General features: G+C 46.2%; 1 protein-coding gene and 1 long non-coding RNA gene across 2 annotated transcripts; one reads left to right on the top strand and one right to left on the bottom strand.

Annotated features, from left to right (window-relative positions):
* Window positions 1-684: 684 nt before the first annotated feature.
* On the bottom strand, window positions 685-8,492 carry OXA1L (OXA1L mitochondrial inner membrane protein). The gene is made up of 10 exons (XM_054992537.1): window positions 8,386-8,492; window positions 6,985-7,128; window positions 6,682-6,871; window positions 4,634-4,777; window positions 4,198-4,283; window positions 3,928-4,092; window positions 2,297-2,401; window positions 1,333-1,495; window positions 1,170-1,250; window positions 685-926 (listed from the first exon to the last, which is right to left on the bottom strand). The coding sequence occupies exons 1-10, from the start codon at window positions 8,470-8,472 to the stop codon at window positions 823-825; spliced, it is 1,269 nt and encodes a 422-aa protein (XP_054848512.1). The 5' UTR covers window positions 8,473-8,492; the 3' UTR covers window positions 685-822.
* A 107-nt stretch (window positions 8,493-8,599) lies between these two features.
* LOC129340139 (uncharacterized) lies at window positions 8,600-22,554 on the top strand. The gene is made up of 3 exons (XR_008597998.1): window positions 8,600-8,829; window positions 19,483-19,542; window positions 22,403-22,554. It is a non-coding gene; the product is annotated as an uncharacterized LOC129340139 (long non-coding RNA).
* Window positions 22,555-22,954: the final 400 nt, after the last annotated feature.

Genomic DNA, 22,954 nt, shown 5'->3' with positions numbered 1-22,954 from the left:
TCCTCCTAGTGCTTCGGTTTGCCTTCCCTACCAGATCCACCACCTTCTTTTCCTTAAACTGTGCTGCTCAGTAAAAAGGTTTTTTCCCCTTGGTTGTTCTTTCTCATCCTCCCAAATTTCCGTAAGAATAAGACTTCCAGCTGATTTTTCTCCCTCTGTGCTGTTAGGCCACTCCTGAATACAGGCGGAGAAACTTAGTATCCATGTCTATGGACAGCTTGCAGCCCCATACCAGATGCTGGGAATGAACAGGAAAAGAACGCGGCTGCTTTCATGTTGGTGAATTTCCCAGAGGGGTGGGACTAGCCCTTTTTGAAAACAGGACACTAGTATTTGACAGATCTCTGTCTGATTTTATTTATGAGTCTTATAGTCTGCTCTCCCTGCAATGCAAGCTCAGCAAGACATTTTCGGTTTTCTGATCTTGATGATGCACCCCCCCGACTCCCCCCCCTCATTCTTCTTTCCCGAAGTCTAGAAAGAACTCTACTTCCACTACACCCACATTATCTCAGTCTTGCACCTGTGGTTAATTATTTAATTTACATTATCTGAATAACGTTATATTGCTTTTGGACGAACTTGGATCGAGGTAGGTTTATTACCCATTTATCTCTGCATCAGCAACTTTTTCTCTCTGTCCCACACCTGAGAAACTTCCAAGAGCACCAAAAGAGGGAGGAGGAAGTTTCACGTCCTTTATTACCAAAGATCTCAAATTGGCTGGGACGGGGTGAGTGTTTCAGCACGGGAAGGTACAACTCTGCTCCGACACTGAGTCCTGGGTGTGAAGGGGGCTCCTGAGGCACTGGGGTTCATCGCTCAGCCCAGTGTATCCTCCCATGGTCTCTTTGGTGGTGGAGGTTTTGTAGCGGGAGGCTCATGCTGCTGCAAAGGGTTGTGGGAAAAGGTCTGGCGCAACGGCCCTGGAAGCAGACGAGAACAAAAACAGGGTTACCCTCTGTTAAAAAACAAAAAAAGCCAAGCAAGCCAAAGGCAAACCAGCCCGGCTCCCTTCTCGAAACCGTAATGAAAACAGGCCTGCATCATGTGGAATAAAAGCAAACCTGATTCATTTGCATCATCTGTTCCAACTGAAAAATGTAGTTTCTTGGCAAGATACCAAATGCATGCAAAGGTCTGGCTACAGATTGTACCAGGAGGCTCACCCTTAGCTGCCAAATCCAAGTGGTTCTTCATGCGCCGTTCTCTCTCCTCCATCTGCTGAGCCATCTGTGCATTCTTCCATCCTGCAGGGGGATCAGGCCCGGAGGGGATTAGCGCCATATGAGCTGCCTCTGCCCTTCGGACTTTCTTCTCCTCCCTACTCACCTTTGTTGAGGCTCTTCAAAAAGCCTTCCTGTTGAGGCAGGACTGAGGGGTCATGCTCCACACGCTCGGGGATGCGGAGGTAGGAGCGGACTGCGGGCACACGCAGCACCGCCACCTGTACCAGTGAGAACATGTTGGAGGTCATCCAGTAGGTGAAGATGGCCTGTGCGGGGGGGAAGGAGAGAGCATTCAATGACCCCTCCCCTGTTAGTCTGTTGTGGCATTTGTCCAGAATTTCCTACCTCCAGGTACAAAAACAGTTATACAATGCTACATGTATTCAAAGTGAGGGGTATACTCTGAAGTGTGGGGTGGAAGTGCTGAGGAAGCAGGTACAGCAGACCCATAGCAAAGGGTATTTTGATGCCACGCTGTTGTAGATTTGAGAAAGCCCCCTTGGCACTGCCACATCCAGGGAAGAATAGCCAGAGGCTGGAATTATTGTATATAATGGTAATGCAGTTCAAGTTCTTTTCACTAGACCAGGAGGGTTTGGGGCTCTTTTTTTTAGTCAGTAGGGAAATACTTGCCCTGGATAGTCCAGGCAAGCCTGATTTCGTCGGATCTCAGAAGCTAAACAGGGTCAACTTGGGACAGAAACTGGACGGGAGACCTCTAAAGTCGACCAGGGTTGTTGTGCAGAAGCAGACAATGGCAAACCACCTCTGTTAGTCTCTTGCCTTGAAAACCCCAGTGTGTGTGTGTGGGGTGTGTGTGGGGGGGTGTGTGTGTCACCATAAGCCAGCTATGACTTGACAGCACTTTCCTCCACCACCAGAGAAATGCCTGCAAATTTCCGAGTAAAGCAGAGCTGATTACTTAGGCAAACTGACAAGGTTTGGGCTCGGTGACTTCTTCCAGTTAGAACTGGCCCCAGGATCCCTTTTTGACAAGTCTATAAATGCAACTCCCTCAGAGGAGGGTTTTGTGTACCAACTGAATAAGAAATGAGAATCTCTCTCACCGTGGGGAAGGAGATTGTGAGAGGCAGGATAATGACTGGCATCACCCGGAAAACCGTCTTCATAACCCTCAGGTTGGGGTTTGACACACCCGACTCTGCTCCCAGCTGCAATGAAGAAAAAATGCATGCTGTTACCTTGTGCCAACTGCTGATTCTCTCTAGCTGCACCCCCATCCCCATTGTGAGATTTCCCCCATAGCACTGACTCTGAAACACTGGAACAACCCACCACCCTTTGGCGGGGGGGGGAGGGGTGTGAAGTTCCAGGGAAGGAGAGAAACCTAAGAAAAAAAATCCGCTGTGTCCACCAGCCAAGATTTGGGTACATTGAATGTACCCTCATCCCCTCGTACAGCACCCTTACTTATCCATACTGGAATTATTGACATGGCTGGATCCTTATCGTCCCATTGTCAGATCTGGGAGCTAGGGCTCAGTGGCAGAGTTCAGGTTTTGCACGCAGAAAATCCCAGGATCAACCCCTCTGCATGGCTTGAGAACGAGGTGCAAGAGGCCCTGCTTTTTCCATTCTCATGCTAGCCTAGCCTGAGGTTATTATCCCAGTACATGCAGGAACAGATCTCCTGCCCATGACTGCAGCAAGGATCTCTCCCGATTTCCTCTTTTAACAGATGATTGATGCAAAGTGGGGGGAACCTTACAGAATAGAATAAACTTAGAGGGAGGGAGAAAATTCAAAGTTTGAGAAACAGCTGGCCAAGAGAGAAGGGAAACATCAGTACGACATCCCCCTGGGACGTTTTTACGCCCCTCCCCCTTTGAACCATAGACCTTTTAGTACTGCAATGCTTCTTGCAGCCACCAGAGACATTACTTTGCAAAGGGGTCACCCCTGCAGCAAGCCACTCCCTCCCCACAAATATTCTAGGAAGAGGGATAGTAGAGGCATTAAACTATTAATGCCCTGACCTGTATAGCCCAGGCAAGCCTGATCTCGGCAGATCTCAGAAGCTAAGCAGGGTCAGCCTTGGTTAGTAACTGGATGGGAGACCTCCAATGAAGACCAGGTTTGCAGAAGCAGGCAATGGCAAACCACCTCTTAGTCTCTTGCCTTGAAAACCCCAGCAGGGGTCGCCATAAGTTAACTATGACTTGAGGGAACTCTTCATCACAAACTATTAACACATCTAATCACTGCCCAGCCCCATCCCGGTCCCCAGATCAAGCTGTATTCTGCCATCGACAGACCGTATGTCCTATGCCATATAGGAGCTTCCACAAATACACATGAACACATTTAAGTTGCCTTTACTGAATCACATCATCAGTCCATCGAGGATGGTATTGTCTACGCAGACTAGCAGTGGCACTCCAGGGTCTCTGGTAGGGATCTTTCATTTAACCTACCACCTAATCCTTTCAACTGCAGACGCTGAGAACTGAACCTGGGACTTTCTGCATACCAAACAGAGGCTCTAGACTTGCTAAGAAGTACTACTCTCATCTCGCTACCGACAGCTCCCATCCAAGAAGCTCAGCTCAGAGATCTCCACTCCTTTGTTCTGCTTTTTCCAAGGTCTGAATAAAATTCAGAGAGGGAAGTTTCCTCGGCTCAGCCAAATCTGACTGTGCGGACCCTCCAAGCTTCTCCTTTGCTGCCCCAGCCTTACCTCCAAGACGGCCCACATGCTGACCGTCACTGCCAAAGGCAGGATGTAAAAAGGGTCAGCGGCCGAAAGGTCCATGAACCACCACAGCCCCCCAGTCTGCAGGCTGGGCACGGGCAGCTCGGCCATTTTGCGCAGGGCGATGAAGAACGAAATGAAAATGGGTGCCTGGGAAGAGATTAAAAATTGTCATTCGCACAGATGTGAAGCTCAAGCATGGAAGTGGGACGAGGGGGAGCTGTCATAACAGGGTGGAGGAAGGTGCAGACTCACCTGGACAAGAGGCACAAGGAACCCTCGTAGTGGATTAACATCGTGAGCTTTCTGGTAGAGGGCCAGATCCGAGTAAGCCTTTGAAACTGAGGAAGAGAGGGATTTTGGGGGGGGAGGGGGGATACAGGGAAGCCACCCAAGCCCCTTCATCCCATTGTCTCTGTTGTCAGCCCTGCCACCGTCCCCCAGCTCAGCTATGGATTAGGGGCCTTCTTTGCAGGCTCGGCTCCTTTGCCACTTTCCACCTAAGGCTCCGCCCCCATTCCCTTAGCCCCGCCCCATGCTCAATTCCACCCCCCCTTCCAGTGCCATCCCAGCCACCCGAGCCCTGCCTCCTCTAGTAAGAATTCAGGGTCATCCCAGTAGCTGAACTCCATGCCACACCCCTTTCCACAGCAACCCAATTCATCTCCGCCACCCTTCCCCAACAACTCACATTCAAACTTGTTCCCTGAGCGCTTGGCCTCATTTATGCGGCCCGTCAGTTCGTTAATCTGGGGCAGGTGGTTGTTCAGCTTCACGGCCTCTCGCTGGCCTTTCACGATGAGTGGGAAAATCAGGAAACGCGCTGCCACTGTCCCTAAGCCATTGCAGAAAGGGAGATCAGTCCAAGAGAAATTGCAACCATACTGATATCTGTGGATTACCTACAGTGGAGAACCTTTCCCTCTACCTACTTTATTTTCCATTATATAGTGTATCCAGAGCTAAATTCTTGGCCAGAATCCTATCAGTCACAAACACATACTATGAAATCGAGAAGATTGTGTTTTTGTTATCTGACACTGATAATCATGTGTCCTATAGAGTCTCTCAGTTTGCACTCGCAGCCAAAAAAATAAGATCTAAGGCGGTACTGAATGAGGCTGTTTCGTGATTCCTGGGATAGTTTGGCATACTGTACTGTTTTAATTAATTTTAATTAACCTTTACAAACTGTGATAATGGATTTAACCATACTGATACTTGCAATGTGATGCAACTGCACATAAGATGTGGTGGGAAGGGGGAAAGAAAGGCAACGGAATGCTTTTTTTACTGAACTCTGATTTTTAGGATCAGGAAAAAAGTATTTCCCATAATGCAGCTGGAAAGTCATTGAGTGACCATAAAAGGTCCCCTAATTCTGGCTTGGCTTACTCACCCAAACTGAGCATGCAGCGAGAGGGGCTGGGGGCTATTTCATTTGATGGGGGCTCTGCAGCCATCTATTGTCTACCCTGCACACGACGCAAATGCAGGTAGCAGGCAGATGATGCTCTTATCTAGATGCAGTGGGCAGCATCTAACACCGATGAAACAGGTGAGGCAATTTCCATTGCAATATTTGTTGTATGTATGTATTATGTTGATCACACTATTTTTGCACAGTTTTCTAATTTTGTAATCTAGATTTATTGCACTGTTTGTTCTATGTTCTATTGTTTTATTGCATTGTACGCCAGTATTTTAAAATCTTCCTTTACGGCATAGTTTTTTTGGACTATACAATCGTTTTTGAACTGTCTTCTAATTTTGTAACCCAGATTTAATTATTATGTGTGTTACAGGCCTTTCTTACATTGTTTTAGAAATTATGCCATTACCCCGAGTCTCTCTGAGAACGGTAGACTATAAATGAAGTAAAGAAATAAATAAAAAAATAAATTCATCCATGCCATACCCTGTCCCTGCCTCTGTATAGTGGGTTATGGATGTAAGAAAATAAACACTAGCATACTGTATATATACTTGTATATGTAACTAAGATCATGACACTATTCTTTTCCCTACTATTCTTTTCCCTACAGCAGGTTTTGAGTCCAGTGGCATCTTAGAAGCCAACAAGATTTTCAGGTTATAAGCTTTCGAGAGTCTTCTTTGGATAGAAGGGAGCTGATTCTTAAAAGCTTACACCCTGAAAATCTTGTTGGTCTCTAACATGCCATTGGACTCAAATCTTGCTCTTCTATGGCTACCTACCTGAAACTGTCTTTCCCTACCTCTTTATCTTTTAAAAAAGTTCTCAGCCACTCAGTCTACTGTGGTATTATGAGTAATGCCATGAAGCCAAAGGCTCTACAATTATTATTATAATGTATATTATTTATGGTTCATCTTTCTCACTGAGACTCAAGGCGGATTACACAATGTGAGTCAGTACAGCCAACCTCACACACATACCAATAACCAATGTAACGGGGTAGATAAATACAAATTTGCAAAGATTTAAAAATCCAGCATAGCGCAAATAATTCCAACACTGACACACCAAACATAGAAACTACTCAGTGGGGTCACATCTACAGCAACAGACAGTGCACAGCAGCAAAGTATGTAGTCTCCATTCCTTTATTGATGGCTCTCTTTGAGACTTCCTTATAGTACAGCTCTTCTGAGCTAAAAGCCCTCTTGAACAAATCAGTTTTGCATAGTTTGCTCTATCTGTCAGTGAAAAGGAAGATTCGTATTCCTGTCCCCTTAGGGCCCCAGCAGTCCCATTACCTGCTACGATGGCTCCCCACCAAGGTAACCCCAACTCCACATGAAGGGACTCCAACAAGTTCTGGATTACTCCCACTGGGGTGTAGGAGCCCAGGCCCAGCTCTTGAAAGCTCAGCTCCTGGACAGCTTGGCCAAGGTCCCCTGTGGAGAGAGCGCCCTCGACAGGCGGGGAAGCCGGAGGCTGAATTATCTGTTAGGTGGAAAAAGAGGCAGAATCCTAATCAACAAGTTCTCTTGCTGCCTTTCCTTGGCAATCCTTCGCTGTCTGCAACCCCAAATAAAAAAAAAATGAGGGTTTGTTACCTGTGTACCTGCAGCAGCAGCTGTGCTTTGACACCGGATTGCTGGCCTCGGTAAGAGAATGTGACAGTCATTTTGGGGAGACGGACGAGGGGCAAAGGGAGCTCGAAGTCGTAGCCACGTGAGCGGGACGGATGTCCTATGGATCTGGAATGGAGGAGGTGAGAATGAACACCCTAATACATCAACAGCTAGAAAAATGGTTGATACTAACAACGAGCATCTGGACTTTGTTACAACCCCCTCCAACTTGTGCAGTGCTACCTATCCCCGGTGCTACAGGGTTCAGAGGTACCAAATCCTATCTCCTCAAACAACACCAGTCTCTTATCCTCTGTGAATGCGCACACAAGCCTTTTTAGACTACTGACCCTCTTTAATGAAGGCATCCAGAGCACAAGGAAAGATTATATTGTATTACAGCCACCCAACTCCACAAAAAATCAGATTTACATCTACAGAAGTGCAAATTCCGGAAACAAAACCATTTCCCCTTTTGTGCAGTTTCTAAAAGCAGAATCTATGTACGTTAGGAGTCAGGTATCTTTTACATATTTTGGGGAGGGGGTAGGGCATGGGAATCCACAACCCCCAGAAAACTGCTTGTATACTTTACACCTCTGTAAATGCAGACCCATTCTTCCTGAAATTCACTTGGGTCAGCTTCCATTCTAGATGTTTTGGAAATTCCTTTTGGGGGGGGGATAGGGAGCAGAGTGAAATATGTACCTTTGGACATCTCATTGGGAAAACGCATCTCATAACATTTAAGAAGATCATGTGCAGACATGCCACAGCATCTGACAACAAGGATGTGCAATAGTGTTTTTTTCCCACTGCTGCTTGATGAAGTTTTCTTTCAGCCGTTATTACAAGTGCGAGTTGCTTGTGCGTTGTACGCAGAGGAGGGAGGAATATATGTGTCCCAGTACTGACACAAGTTTCTTAAAAATGGTTTGCGGAGAGGTAGCCTGAACATAACTGGAAGGAAAGCTCCTTTCCAGACTGTCTTTCTTGCACCTTTAGCAGCTGCAGAATGGGAAGGCAGGTATTCAACAGGTGAGGCGTTAAGGGAAAGCTTTGCTTGCAGCAAGGATGAGGGAGGGAGAACTGCAACCCATCAGCCCCGGAGTCCCCTTCCCAAGGTCACGACCCCTGAGTCAGAGAGCAAGGTTGTGGGCCGTGGCTTGCCAACTCTGGCATAGGAAATTCCTGGAGATTTGGGGGAGGGGACCCCTGGGGAAGGTGGGGTTTGGGGAGGGATCTCAGCAGGGCACAATCCCATAGAGTTCCACCCTCCTGGGGTGCCGTTTCCTCCAGGGGAGCTGATCTCTGTAGTCTGGGGACCAGTTGCAATTGAAGATCTCCAGGCCCCATCTGGAAGATGGCAACCCCAGCACGAACCTGTCTCCGAAGCCCCGCGGCCAGGGGGACCGCCCCTGCGACCCCCGCCCGGCTCCACGCTCGCCAGGCTGCAGCAGACGCCGCCATTCTCCCCTTGCAAGGGCCCGCCTCCGCCGGCACCGCGCAGCAAGGAAAATTCCCGGGTTCTGAGCATGCGTACTGGGACGAAGCGACACCGGTGCCGCCATGTTTGCTATGGGCAAAGCCCCTTCGATTCCTTAATGGGACTCAGTAGCGGTTAAGGGCAGGATTATTCGAGGAAGGTGGATGTCAGTGGTTTAGACTGGATTTACTTTGTTTAAGATTGCACCGCGATTTTTTGCAACACTTCCAGAAAGCCCTTCGCAACACTGGATGATAAAGTTAAACTGCGTTTCGGGGTGGTCGAACCGTTCAGGCTCACAGAGGGAGGGCTGCCTAGAGTGCATTGCTGGGCTTTTTATGGTAAGTCATGTTCATAGAATCAGAGTTGGAAGGGCTCTCCAGAGTCAGCTAGTCCAGCCCCCTGCACAATGCAGGAAATTCACAACTACCCTACCCCTTATGCCCAGTGACCGAACATGGCAAAACATCTCCCGGTCTGGGGAAAATTGCTTCCTGATCCCAAAGTGGCGTGCGCCTGCAATTGTCTTCTAATTCTGTGGTCCTGTTGCAGGATATATTGGAAGTCTTAAACTGTTAGCATAGTTTTTAATATTCTGTAAATGTGCCTTGATTCTCAGAAAGGCAGGCTATATATCAATCAATCTGGTGATTTCTGGAAAGGGCTGCAGGGATCCCAGGTGGAAAGTTTCAAAAGAAGGCAAAGCTTTGGCCGACCTTCAGTGTCAAAGAGCATAGCCATTCCTGAGAGTGCAAATGGATGGGGAAGTATCTAACACACATCCAAAAACCTCTGTGGATGTCCTGTCAAATCTAGCCTCACCAAACCAGCCAGTTAAGCCCGTGCACTTTTCCTCCATAAGTAGACCAGCAGTACAGAGCTGCTGTAGCATAGTGCTTAAGTGGTTGGGTTGCAAATCTGTACTCTGCTGGTTTGAATCCCACTACCGCCATGAGCTTAGCTTGGCCCCAAACTGCCCCCACCCTCCAATAGCTTTTTCTTCCTTGATTACCTTGTTGGAAAAACGGAATGTGCATACTGCAATATTTAATCCATTTAATCTCTATGTTCTGCTTTTTTGTGTCTGAGCAATTAAGCCTTTCTTGTCTCCAGAACCTATTTCTTTATGTCATTTATTTCTTTATGTCATTTATGGTCTGCCTTTCTCCCTGAGACTCAAGGCAGATTACAACAGTGTGAGAGTAGTACAGTCAGTATGAATGACAATTTCATAAACAATGCTATAGGGTAAATAAACACAAGTTTACAAAGACATAATATTAGCAAGAATCCAATACAGCGTTGAAGAAATGCTGAAACAGAACATAAGCAATTCTAGGGCTGACATATAGGAGCGCATATTTAAAGCAACATAGTGGTGAAGTCTATGGTCCCTAACTCAATAGCGGAGCATCTGAGACATGCTATGCATGTCATTAATGTTCCAGGAAAAGACCATAGCAAAGAACATCTGCGATCAAACTTGCGAGTGACTTCTCTTTTATTCTGCCTTTAGACCATGCCAGGAAATTATTTCCGGGGGATTTGATCTGAGAAAACTGAGGGGTGGGCAAGGAGACTCAATGCTGGAATGGGGGCCATTTTCATTTTTTCTTTTTTCTCTGTTCTCTTGGATGATTTTCATTTCGAGTGCTTCATGCAGATATGAGACACACGAATGTGCCATTGGGTTGTGGGAATGCTGTAGAGGCACGAGGAATCTTGATTGTTGACCCTCAAGAAGACTGAGTTGACACGGTTGTCTTTGGCTGAGGTGCTGTGGCTCTGGAGGCACATAATGGAGATATCAATGGTGTTGAATCCGGGCAGGAGAGCAGGGCTTTTTTTTAGTTCAGATTGCCCTCTGCGCCGCTGGTGGCGCGGAGGGCAATCTAAGCTCCCCTCTGTCTGGAGATCGGGGGTGGGGCCACTGGCCATGTGACCATTTTCACTGAGGGTGATTTAAACTTTAAAAAAACTCCCCCCTTGTTCCAGCTGACCCCAAGTGATGTCATTGCGTGATGTCCTGGGAACGTGCATGCACTTTGCGCATGCGCATGTGGTACCAGGGGAACTGCCTCCCGCCAAGTGTTGGCCCCTGTGCTGGCACTGAGTTCCACCACCTCTTTTCACAGAAAAAAAGCCCTGCAGGAGAGAGAGGGATGTGTCTCCTGCCTGGAGGGATGTGTCTGGAAGAGATACACAAGAGATGCACAAGAAGCAGCATATGGGAGATGGAAAGGAAAAAGTCAAATCTCCGTTAGGGTCTGTTGCAGAGAAAAAAAATATAGGGCAGGGGGAATACAGTTTCAAATAAAAGTAAAATATCTAGCTTAGCAATATTTTTCCACTCTTCTACCAAGGTAACTACTGTTTCTACAGTTGACAGAAATCCAGTGTTTTCATTACGCTTTTGAGGTACTTCACAATGGCATGGAGCTTGGCCAATCAAACTGGGAAATTGGTGCATTTTCACCTGGGGACAAACCAAATAATAGTATTTTTCTCAACGCTGGGTGGGATTACACTAACCCAACACTAACTCAGCCCCCCCCCCCAGTTTTACTTCCCAAACCACCTTGTGAAGTACTAGTTTAGGCTGTGAGACAGTGGCCGTTTTCACACTCTCTGTCCGGGGTCTGAGCCCCAGCCCCCAGACTTGACAAGAGGGAATAGCAGGTCAGCCGGGCCGACGGGCAAACAGAGGGGGCAGCCAGCAGCCAGCAGGTCAACTGGTCAGCCAGCAGACAGTAGGTCAACCGGTCTGACTGGCAAGCAGAGGGGGCAGCCGGGGGACAGCAGGTCAACCCCTCCCATGGGCAAATGGAGCCAGAACCTGCCTGTGCCAGGGGCAAGGGGCAAAGGCCCAGGGCCTCAGGAGGCAGGGGGAGACAGAAGGAGGCCAGCGAGTCCCACTCCCCTGGGGAAGGAAAGGGGACTAAGCAAGGCAGAAGGGGGCAAGGGCAGAGGGATTGGGGGCCCAGCAGTCACCCACCCAAAAACCTTACCTGAGGAGGAGAAGCAGCAGCAGCCCCAACAACCCAAAGCCACGCCCCAGCTAGAAAATAGTAGCCTGGCCCAGGAGTTGCCAAAAGCCAAGCCACTCCAGGTGGGGCTATTGGAGGCACTCTGCAGGAAGCCCTGGGCAACCAGCCAAGGAGCCGCAGCTGGACCCACCTTCAGCCATCAGCTCAGCCAGGCAGGCCGGGCTGCTAGCCAGGGGACTGCAGCTGGACAGGCCTGCAGCAATCAGCCAAGGCAGGGAGGCTGGGCAGCCAGGGAACAAGGCACAGCTGGTGCTGGTCAGTGGGGCCAGATCAGCTACCCCAGCTGCAACTGCTTGGTGCAGCCCAAGACCAGGCTGGAAGAGGGGTGGGACAGTAGAAGGAAGCCCTATAAAAGCTGGCTGGGAAGAGCCCTGTGGTGGTGGGTGTGAGTAGGGAGTGATGATGTGGAGCAAGAGCGGTGCGATGCAAGCATGGAGGTTTGGAGGAGAGCTCTGGGAGGAGGAGGTGAAAGAGGACGCAGAGGGTAAGCAGGCCAGGTTGAGCAGGCCAGCGAGTGGACTGAGAGGGAGTCTGGGTGAGGTATACCGCCCCTCCTTCCACAGAGCAGGGTCCTGCAGAATCCCTGGCCCCCCTATGACGTCAGGAGCAGACCGCCCAGTGCCACGCCCAGTGGCAGCGGTGGCAAGCCCTGACACTCTCTTCCCTCGGAACAACCCGGAATGTCACGCAAAAAACGCGGAAGATCTCGCACGAGATTTGCACGACGTCGCACAAATCTTGCGCGAGAAAATGCGATCTTCTGTGGTTTTTGCACGACGTTCCGGGTTGTTCCGAGGGAAGGGAAGCAGTGTGAAAACAACCAGTGACTAATGTCACCCTGAGAGATTCATGGTGTCATGGCCCAGTCTGAGAGTGAGGTCTCCTCTGGAGGAGAGGAGCCCAGTGTAGCCAGCCAGGACTCCTCAGGAGAAGAAGAGTGCTGTGTAGCCAGCCCTAGCCCTGACTCAGCAGAAGCCGGCAATCAGGAGCAGCAGCTGCTGGCTGATCAAAGCCTATGGCCAGCAGCTGAGACACCAGCACCTTCTAGCCCCAGTACCACGGGGGAAGCTCAGCCAGGAACTTCCACAGGGGAGGCTCAGTCAGGGACTGCCAGCACCACAGGGGAAGCCCAGCCAGAGGCTTCCACCCCACCAGGTTCACCCACACCTAGAGAGCGCCACAGACAGCGCCAGAGACTGGAACTGCAGGAGAGACGGCGCAGTGCTCGTCTCCTGAGTCGACGCCAGCTGCTGGAGAGCGATGATGAGTAGCATCAGGATGGAGCCCCAGCAGCTGGCTGAAAACCATGCCTGGCTATAAAAGCCAGCCAGGAGCGACAGCCAGGCGTGGAAGCAACGTGTTTACTGCCTGCAACCATTCCGTGTTCCGTGTTCCGTGTTCCGTGTTCCGTGTTCCGTGTTCCGTGTTCCGTGTTCCGTGTTCCGTGTTCCGTGTTCCGTGTTCCGTGCCCCGTGCCCCGTGCCCCGTGCCCCGTGCCCCATGCCCCATGCCCGCTTTTGGACCTGACACTACCAGTAAATGACCTTGGATTGTACCTGACCTTGCTCTTGGACTCTGGACTCACTCCTGGCTTTATCTCATGCTCTGACCACCGGTTTGACCTGGCTTTTGCTCTTGGAACTCCCCTCAGACTCTGGCATTAAGGTTGGGACTTGAACCACCCTGCTTGGGCTGGCCCAGCCCGTGACACATGGCAGACTAGGGGCTGAATCTAGGTCACCTTAATCCTCGCAGAGACACTCATTATTAAAGCACGCTGAATAACATCTCAACCTTTGCTATAAATGCAAGTTTTGCCCTGGCAAAAACATATTACCAAGACTGGAAGGTTTCTCTTGTGGTTCTCCTGCTGGATGTCAAGTCGAACTATTTGCTGTAAACCGTGCAGGTATAGTTATGGAGTAAGAATGGGCAGATGGTGATAGATCCGGCGATTAAGAAATAATCCTCCTTTTCCATGATGACCTGTTCATCTAGGAGGGGAATGTCATCTTGAAGCAAATTCGCTTCGATGTTCTGGGGGTCCAGCCCTTTGAGTATGCAGAGGAGGGTGCCATTGATGAACTCGTTCTGGACTAGCGTGTGAAGAGGGGACATACTGAAGGAGGAGTACTGGCCACCTGGAGTGCAGAGAATCAGAATAAACATGAAAATCAGGGAACATTCTCCATATTGTTGCTACATGAGGAACCCCCACATTTTTTTAAAGGTGTCAGCAAAGAGGAGGAAGAGGCAGCCAGAGGGCAGAGGTGCCTGCAATAACTAAGAGAAAAAAACAACTAAGAGATAACTCAAATAACTAAGAGAAAAAAATTATAATTGTGGATCATGCTTGAAGGCTATCGACAGAAACGTATTTCCATGTATCTCTGACATGCATCTGTAGGGTATCCAGATTTTGAGAGATTTGCTGGAGCCAGTGAGTCTCTACACAAAACGTCTCACACGAGGACGTTCAAGTGAAGGGAGACCCGGTGTTAGCAACTTTACGGCCCAGGCCAGCCAGGCTTTTCTACAGGTGTTTATGCTTCTGCAGGTCATGTTTGGAAAAGAATAGAACTTACTTTATTAAAGGAGATGGACAGTAAGACAACTGGGACCAGTCCAATAAAGTTTTTGCATACTGCTAGTGATTGGCAGGAGGCGAAAGAAGATTGGAGTTTGCGGAGATCATTCATGTATTTGCCATGAAAAAGGCCAGAAATGAGTAGAAAAGCTCCAGTGTAGACCATGGTGCAGTTTTGGAAAATACGGACATCCACTAATAAAAAAGAAACTTTTCTTTAACAAATCTTGACATAGATATAGGTAAAATTAGGGTTGTGGTGTGTGTATAGGAGCAGGCCCTTTACATGGGATGTCAACAACTGGTGGGAGGATCTGAGGGATGCGGACAGGTGAGAATGACATTGTATAAGGCTGCACAACTGGACATGACATCATCGCCCACCGAGGAGGGCAAAGAGGCTGAAGCTTTAATCTCTATGAGACAGACATGACGGTGGGACACTGGTGACTTTGGAGTAGCGGACCGTCATACTCTGCAGGGGGTGTTGCACTTCCTTTTCTGTAAGAAGTTTGGAGAGAGGCTGGGTCTCAATGGAAGAGCATCAGCTTTGCATACAGAAGGGCCCAGGTTCAATCCTAGACATCTCTAGTTAAGAGAATCAGGGGATATGAAAGACCTCAACCTGAGACCTTGGAGAACCACTACCAGACCGAATAGACAATAATGACTTTTATGAATCGATGGTCTGATTCAGTATAAGATAGCTTCATTTGCATTCCATGTGTGATGCTCTGGGATTTCCCCAACATCCTAGGGCTTTTACCATAGAGATTGCGGAAATTCCTAGAGAGTTGTGCAAGGTGATGATGTCAGCTGGAAATGACATTGTGGTACTGCTCAATATCATTCCTCCCACCACATCATTGAGCACTAGCAGGGGGATGGGGAGCAACAGGCATCCGGCAACCCCTTTGTCCTGGGCCCCAAAGAGAAGATCCTAGGGGCCTTATCCAGTCTTTACTATTTGTTAGGTTGTAGTCTAGAGACATGGCAGAGGTGGTAAAAGAGAACGAGGTGAGGGGGTTGGTTCTGGGAAGTGATCACACACGTTAAAATAAACAATAGTAGTTGAGATAAAGATACAGTTGACCGGATTGCATTTTCATCCAGCACATATATTTAAAGCTTCTTTTGAAGGAATCCCTGAGTTAGCTCGGATAGGCTAAGATCAACGATGGCTGTAATGTTCAATAGCAACACATTGAAAAGGAATGAAAATCGCAGAGGATTTTTTTGATAAACGTTTCTCATCCAACAAAAAATTAGATCATCAGAATGGAAGATGTGGATTTATTAGCGTTGACTGAGGGGAAGACAGGAAACGAGACTAAATGGGTTGCAGTTCCTTTGGCCGCTTGCTTTTGTCAATTGGCCGATTCCACATTACCTTATCTCCCGTTTTTCTTGTGCAATGATTGCACAGTCCCTTATGGCGCGTTTCTCACTCGGTCGTCCACATCACCTTCTAAAAGCGGCTCTCTCACGCAAAACCATGTTCACATCCCCCTAATCAGCACCTCTACCGCGCAAAACAATGATCACATCCCCATTTCAAAAGACGGGATAAGGGGCGGGGAAAACCCAACCAGTTCCGGGTTTTTCTTTTTTTAAAAAAAGGGGAAAAGGACGATATATCGATGTGCAATTATCTTGATTTAATGAAGACATGTTCCCTCCCTCGATGGTCATTGGTCACATTGTCCCTATTACCACAGGATAATTAACGGCCAGCGTGAAGCGTGAAATATCCAGGGGAAAGAGGGTTCGGTAAGGATGCCCTGCAGCAGGATGCCAGAGCTGAGCTTCATAATTGCTTTGCAAACTTGGGAGCAACGAAAAGATCGGCAGCATATTCCGTGTTGTCCATCACCAGAGAATTGATTTCACTGACCCGTGAATGAATAAATATTCATGGTTTAACGATCAAAGTTACTACTGTGCTATTAGAGTTCTAGGCAGTACCTGAAAATGAAAGCAATATAATGAGATGTCGACCTATCGACACCGTACATTTTTTTTTTAAAAAAAGGGTTGGACAAGGGCGGGGCGGAAAGTTGATCCTTAATTTGGAGGCGGGTCAGGAGAAGATTTGAAATCTACGGGGGGGAGGTTCTTACTCAAAAGAAAAAAACCGGTGACAAAAATGCAATAGGCTGGGGCGACGCAATGACGATTTAATGGCGACTTCAAAGACGACGCGTGTGAACTGATCAGGGAATGGCGTGGCAGAGGCGAAAAACTGACGCGAGATCTAAGGTGGTGTGGAATCGGCCAATTGTTTAGCAGCAGCTGTGATTTCAGTGCTTCTGTTCTGATGTGACCCTTTTTTATTGTTTGCAAATCACGTTGTGGGCCTTCTGGGTAAAAATATCAAGGTGTAAATATTCTAAACAAGCCTACAAAGGAACAGTGAGCCCCACACTGAATTCCAAGGAGATTGGTGGGTGCCTGAAATGAAAAAAACGGTTCACAACCATGCAGACTTCATTGTTTAGCTGCCAACATAAATCCTTGTGCCTGTTTAATGTCTTCTTACGTGACTACTGGAATTTATAAAGTGGGCCTTGGAAACCTGGATTAAAAATTCTCTTGTTTTGTTGCCCAACATGGCTAGCCCACACTGTGGGAGAGAAGCCCCCTTTTCTCATTTGGCCTTCCTTTACTCAGGAGGGGGTTCTTCCTGCCAATATTTTAAATTGTTTTTTGTTTTTTAAATTCCTTGTTGCCTTCAGGGCTCTAATTGAGTGGAAAGATAGGTGGAAAGATGAAATTACAGTATTTTAAATAAATTGAATTAATTTAAACTAGCTAGCTAGCTGTGTGTGTTATGTGCTGTGAAGTCGCCTCTGACCTATGGTGACCCTATGAATGAGAGACCTCCAAAATGTCCTTGCAAATTGGAGGATGTGGCTTCTTTTATTGAGTCAAGCCATCTCATTTTGGGTCTTCCTCTTTTCCTACTGCCTTCCACTTTTCCCAGCATTATTGACTTTTCCAGAGTCTTGTCTTCTCATGATGTGACCAAAGTATGATAGCCTAAATTCTCCCTAGAAGCTAAAATGACAAAACTGAGTCTGTCTGTCTGTCTCTCTGTCTATGTGGAAGGAGGTATAAGAGAAGCTTACTTCCAGGGTTGTAAAAACACCATTACTCTGTCCTTATTGTTCCTTTCTGTTATAATAACTTGATGGTGAAACAATTCTTCTAACTCCTACAAGAGAAGCTTACTTCCGGGGTTGTAAAAACACCATTACTCTGTCCTTATTGTTCCTTTCTGTTATAATAACTTGATGGTGAAACAATTCTTCTAACTCCTACAGACAACTATGTCCCTTTCAGACAATTTTCACAACCTGAAGAAACTCACATGTGTCAGAAGAACCCTTGGTGCTCAGAAAGAATTGCAAATGTCCTGCTGTTTTTATGTATGCAGGAAGTTGCTAGGAAGTAAGGCCGCCAATCCCAGAGTGCAAAAGAATGCCCCCCCCCGCCCCTACCTGTTGTACTGGAGATTGTCCTAGAGATGGGAACGGCCATGTCTGCAGTTTGCACATCGCATGTGAAATTCGTCCCTTCTTGCCAGTCAAAGATAGAGATGGGAAGGCTGAAGGCTGCAAATCTGTTAGCCAACCTTATGGTCCCCTCTTCTGGTTCAGGGCTTGCGATGTCAGCCTCCTTCACTGACCAGCTGATATTCAGCCCTTCGAGCGGATTTTTCACATCCGTCACCAGGCAGATTAGGATCAGGTTATTGTCACTGATGTATGACTGTAGGATTTCAACCTTCATGCCGTTGCCTGTGAATAGAAAAGACCATGTCAAAAACCCCACTCTCTCCCCACCCCTCCTTTCATCCTGTTCAACAGACTCTTGTTCCAATCTGCCTTGTTCCCCTCCTTGTATATTGGCGTAGTCTCACCAGGTTCTCATGGGCTTGCTGCTTCATCCCTTCTTGCACTGCTTAGAGTACCGGACTTAAAACTGGGAGCCCCGTAACACTGGGTGACCTTTGGCCAGGCCCTCTCTGTCCGCTTCCAGGCCAGGTGTTTCGTCCACATTGGGTGCTAATAATGGAGCTTTTTTCCTACCTGTGAGCCACTTTGCAACCATATTGGGAAGAAAGGCAGCACAGACAGAAAATGTCCTCTCCTTTACAAAAGGAAGTGGGTTTAAGAACCACACTGAGCGATCACAGGCAATGCTGTATAGTGGTTAGAGCAACTGACCAGGATCTAGGAGAACCAAGATCAAATCTTACCTCTGCCATGGAAGCTTGCCAGGTGACCTTGAGCCAATTACATTCTCAGCCTAACCTACCTCACCAGGTTGTTATGAGGATAAAACAGAGAAGAGGAGAGAGAATGGTGGTGTATGATTATTGTTATAAATCTGATTTTGGCTACAGTTTGCAAAAACTGTAGTCAAAATTCTTGCTGTTGCTTCATCTGGCATTTCTGCAGCTCTTTTGCCTGGAGGCAGTATTCAAACTATTGTTAAGTATTGCAAGCGCCACTAGTTACAGGGATAACAAGCCAAGCGAGCAGGCAGAGCTGTAGTATTAAACTAAATCAAGTTTTCAAATTGTCAAAAGAACCCAGAATCAATTCTTACTTTATTTGGTTTTTGCAGACCTAATTGTAGACACCTTCTGGTGACGGTATCAGGAAAGGGAGCCTGTGGAAGCATCTGCGGTGCAGATAAGATCTCTTTGGGAAAGGGTTCAGTGCGTAGAAGAGCAGCGGCTCAAGGGACGGACTGCAGGGGCATATATAAATACAAACGTCTAGCAAGAATCCACTTGAAGGGCTGAGAAGCAGAAAGAGATTGTAGGTTGGAAGCAGGATGATAGGAACAGAGTGCTCACCTGTAACTGGCTGGCCAGATGTTTCAGGCAGGTTGATCCCAAGGGCTAGAAGCCCTACAGAAAGGAAGACGATGCCAGACTTCATGGTGGTATCTAGGTGAATGCCCAGTAGCATGCTAGGCTTGCTTATATAGTATTCTTGGGGCGTTTGGGGAGGAGATTTGCTAATAAAGATTGGGAGGTTGGACTGTAAGGATCATAGAGTGTTCTTCCAGAAACCGACATGTCCTTAGAATCAGGCATAAATTCAGAACCAAGATGTGGGGAAACTGGGTGTAACTCCTAAGAGCTAACTAGTTTAGCCTAGTAGGGTGGGGTCAGTAGCTACAGCCAAGCAGCTGAAGAAGAAGCTGATGGCTGGAGAGCTTGATAACAATTAATGTGCTCTTACTACCTTGAATAAAGTAATCAGAAATGTTGTATGTGGACTATAGTGACTAGAAATGGTGGATGTGTGTTGTGTTTTATAACTGGGATTGTACTGTTCTTGCAGGGCTGTAATTCTCCAAGAAAAGGACAAAAACTTGGATTCCAGTTGCTTCAGAATTGGAAGGTTTGTGTCAAAGGACTCTGAGCAGAACCACAAGTGACGAATGACACAGGTTGTACACTTGTCAGCTTCCCTCAAGTTTTGATGGGAAATGTAGGCATCCTGGTCTCGCAGCTTCGCTCTCTGACTGCTGTCCAATGGACTTTTCAACTGTCACTTGTCCAGCATTCCCCCAAGCTGCCTACATTTCCCGCCAAAACTTGAGGGAAGCTGGCAAGTGTCCAACCTGTGCCTTTTGTCACTTGTGGTTCTGCTCACTGTCACTTGGTGAGATCCAAGAAATTGAACTTGCTTACCTTAAGTGGTTTTCAAAGTCATTGTTGCCTGAAAGTTTCTATTTTTGTAGCACTTATGAGTGTGGTTAAAGAAAGGGAAAAAAATAGTTGCATTGTTTTAACTGATAAAAGATTTGATGAAAAAGAAAAAAATTTCTTAACTTAAAATGGTGTGAAATTTTCCTTCCTAAATTAGCCCCATAGAACCCATACAAAAGTGGTTACTTGGGCAGGTAAACTATTTGTTCCTCTCCTGGACCCTCACAAAAGAAGCAGGATAAAAATTATCACAAGAAAGAGCCAAATTTGTGCATTAGCTATTGGGATATGGATGGTAGGCCCAGCGAATTCCAGTGGAGAACCTGACATCAGTTTCTCGTTCTGGTCTAAGCTAGACTCTGGGAATGCACTGTCATTTTTAAGAGTTAGGGCCAAGCTAGAAGTGACAAATTACACTTGAATGGCAAGTGAACAGACTCACATGTATTCCTCCCTGTTCAGTTGTGCTCCACTGGATCACAGCTGGGAACTCCTTTAAATTGTGCCCTAGGGGCTCAATTCTAGTCCGAAGGACGGGATATGATCTCTTACCAGCTCTGTTTTTCTGATCCAAAATAGCAATAGGGTCTGTGTTGTTTTGGGTTGGAAAAATAGGATGACACTCTGGTCCTAGCCAGAACTGGACTCCTGTGGTATAGTTTAAAGGAGTTCTGCTGAGAACTTACTCTTTAAAATAGTGGTGCGTCCCCTGATTGAATCTGGGGATGACATCTCATCTAGATTGGCCCTCAGACATTTCTGCTTTGATGTACTCTTATTTTTTTCCTTTTAATTTATTAAAAGTAAACTATATAACAAATTCTCAACAAATATCTAACTCCTCAGTAGAAATACAGTCATTACCCGAGCCATATAGCTTCAGGAAAGTCCAGCCAAGCATGCTCACGTTTTTTTGTCTGCATCTCTTTTGGAAATTGCTGTTCATTCTTTTAAAGCTCTTTTATAACTAAGTCCAACATCCCATCCTGCTTAAGTTCTATATGTTAATGTGTCATGACAGACTAACTAAATAAATACTTAATAAAGCAAATTCAAAAAATTATTGTTCTTATTTTTTACATACACAAATTGCCTTCAATATAGGGTTACCAGCCCCCAGGTAGTGGCTGGAGATCTCCCAGAATTACAACTGGTCTCCAGGCCACAGAGATCAGTTCACCTGGAGAAAATGGCTACTTTGGGGGTGGACTCTATGGAATTATGCCATGCCAAGGTCCTTTCCCTCCCCAAACCCCACTTTCTCCAGGTTTCTCCAGGTTTCACCTCCCAGATCTCCAGGAATTTCCCAACTTGGAGCTGGCAACCCTACTTCAATATATTTCACTCCACGCAATCTTCCCACCTCCAGACCTGTACATAGTGTTGTGCATACATAAATATGATTGATATAAATTCCTATGAGCAATAATTTAACTTCATTTAAAGTGCTGAGCAAGACAAATTATGAATGCATAGAGTTCATAGGATAAATGCCACGTACAGATCAGAGTGTGCAGGGTGGAAAAAAACCCATCTGATGGGCAGACCGGTTCACTTTTTGGGTCCTGTTTCTGTTCTTTATCAAAGATGGTCAAAGAGCTGATGTCAATTTCACCATTCCAGAAACATCCTACTCAAACATTAATAACACGGACATAAGGTAGTATTCCTAAGGAAGGCTGCGTGAACCGGTCTGCCCATCAGATGGTTTTTTTCCACTTTGCACACCCTGATCTGTACCTGGCATTTATCCTGTGAACTCTATGCTTTCTATTGCTGTTGTATATGCCATAATTTGTCTTGCTTAGCACTTTAAATGATGTTAAATTATTGCTCATAGGAATTTATATCAATCATATTTATGTATGCACTAGCACTTTATGTACAGGTCTGGAGGTGGGAAGATTGCATGGAGTGAAATATATTGAAGGCAATTTGTGTATGTAAAAAATAAGAACAAACCATAGATTTTTGAATTTGCTTTATTAAGTATTTATTAGTCTCTCACGACACGTTGTTTGCTTATTGACGCTCGTGATTCTCTCTGCATTGTTAGAGTTCTATATGTTAACAAAAGAAGCTCCCTTAGAATGAAGCCGAACCCAAAGTAGAAATCCACACCCAAGGGACCCTATAGAACATTAAAAAATGTGAATAATAATATTATTTTAATGTATATATTATTTAAATATTTAAAGTGACCCAGTGCATATAATTCCTAGCTAATAACAATAAATATATAATTTACAACCATCATACAAAATGTCATAAAAAATTCAATTTACAGACATAGATGCAGAGATATACATTTAAGCATAATTTATACAACAAACAAGCATAATTCATTCTACAAATGGCCAAGGAGCAAACATAAATCATGCTGACATTGTCTTTTTAGAACAATCTCCATAACTTCATGTATAGTAAAAATAGTTCTCTTCTAGGTGCGATATAGACGGATTCTTTCCATAGGAACCCCCAACAATCGAGGTAAGTATCCACAATAAATATAAGAATTTTTTTAAAAAACAGTTAATCTTCCTTTTCAGGTGGAAATGGCTTATATGAAGTCGCCAAGGACCCACAGACCCAACAAGGGACTGGTTATCAAGATACTTGTTTCCAAAGGCTTAGCTTCATCGGGGTTCTATAGACCTTGCCACCATGCATCAGTAATAAGATTTTAATTCTAATAAACTTTATAAAGCCAGTTGTGTCTGTCTCTTATTGAATCATGCTTTATAAAGGCACTTACTGAAACTGGTGCTTGAACTCTTTCTTGTATCAGTTAGGCGCATCTTATCCACTGACCGTGCACAACAAAGTAATACTGAACTAAACTTTTAAATGAACTCATTAAAGGTGAACACTCCATCATTCTTAAAGGTACAGACACATAATAGTAGACAAACACTAGATGTCTACAGGAAGCATGATAAATTAAACTCATGATTTTTACCTAATGGCTTCCTTTTGCAATAACTGAAACATGTCAACAGGAAGCGGAAGCAGTTATTAAAGAGTTGGACAGAGTTAAAGAGTTGTTGAAAGGCAGGTCACTACTAGAGAATAAGATAAATGAAATAGAGAAGTCAATGAAG

This window comes from Eublepharis macularius, chromosome 12, assembly GCF_028583425.1.
Source record: "Eublepharis macularius isolate TG4126 chromosome 12, MPM_Emac_v1.0, whole genome shotgun sequence".
Taxonomy (NCBI): Eukaryota; Metazoa; Chordata; class Lepidosauria; order Squamata; family Eublepharidae; genus Eublepharis; species Eublepharis macularius.
Note: the sequence above shows the minus strand (reverse complement) of the source record. Positions and strands in the feature narration are given on the sequence as shown.

Bases quoted from the DNA above. Each gene is read 5' to 3' on its own strand.
- OXA1L (XM_054992537.1), bottom strand. From the start codon at position 8,472: ATGGCGGCGTCTGCTGCAGCCTGGCGAGCGTGGAGCCGGGCGGGGGTC. The intron at 7,129-8,385 runs GTTCGTGCTGGG...CCTCCATTCCAG, and splicing joins CCGCGGGGCTTCGGAGACAG to ATCCATAGGACATCCGTCCC. The intron at 4,778-6,681 runs GTAATGGGACTG...GCAATGGCTTAG, and splicing joins GTGGGGAGCCATCGTAGCAG to GGACAGTGGCAGCGCGTTTC.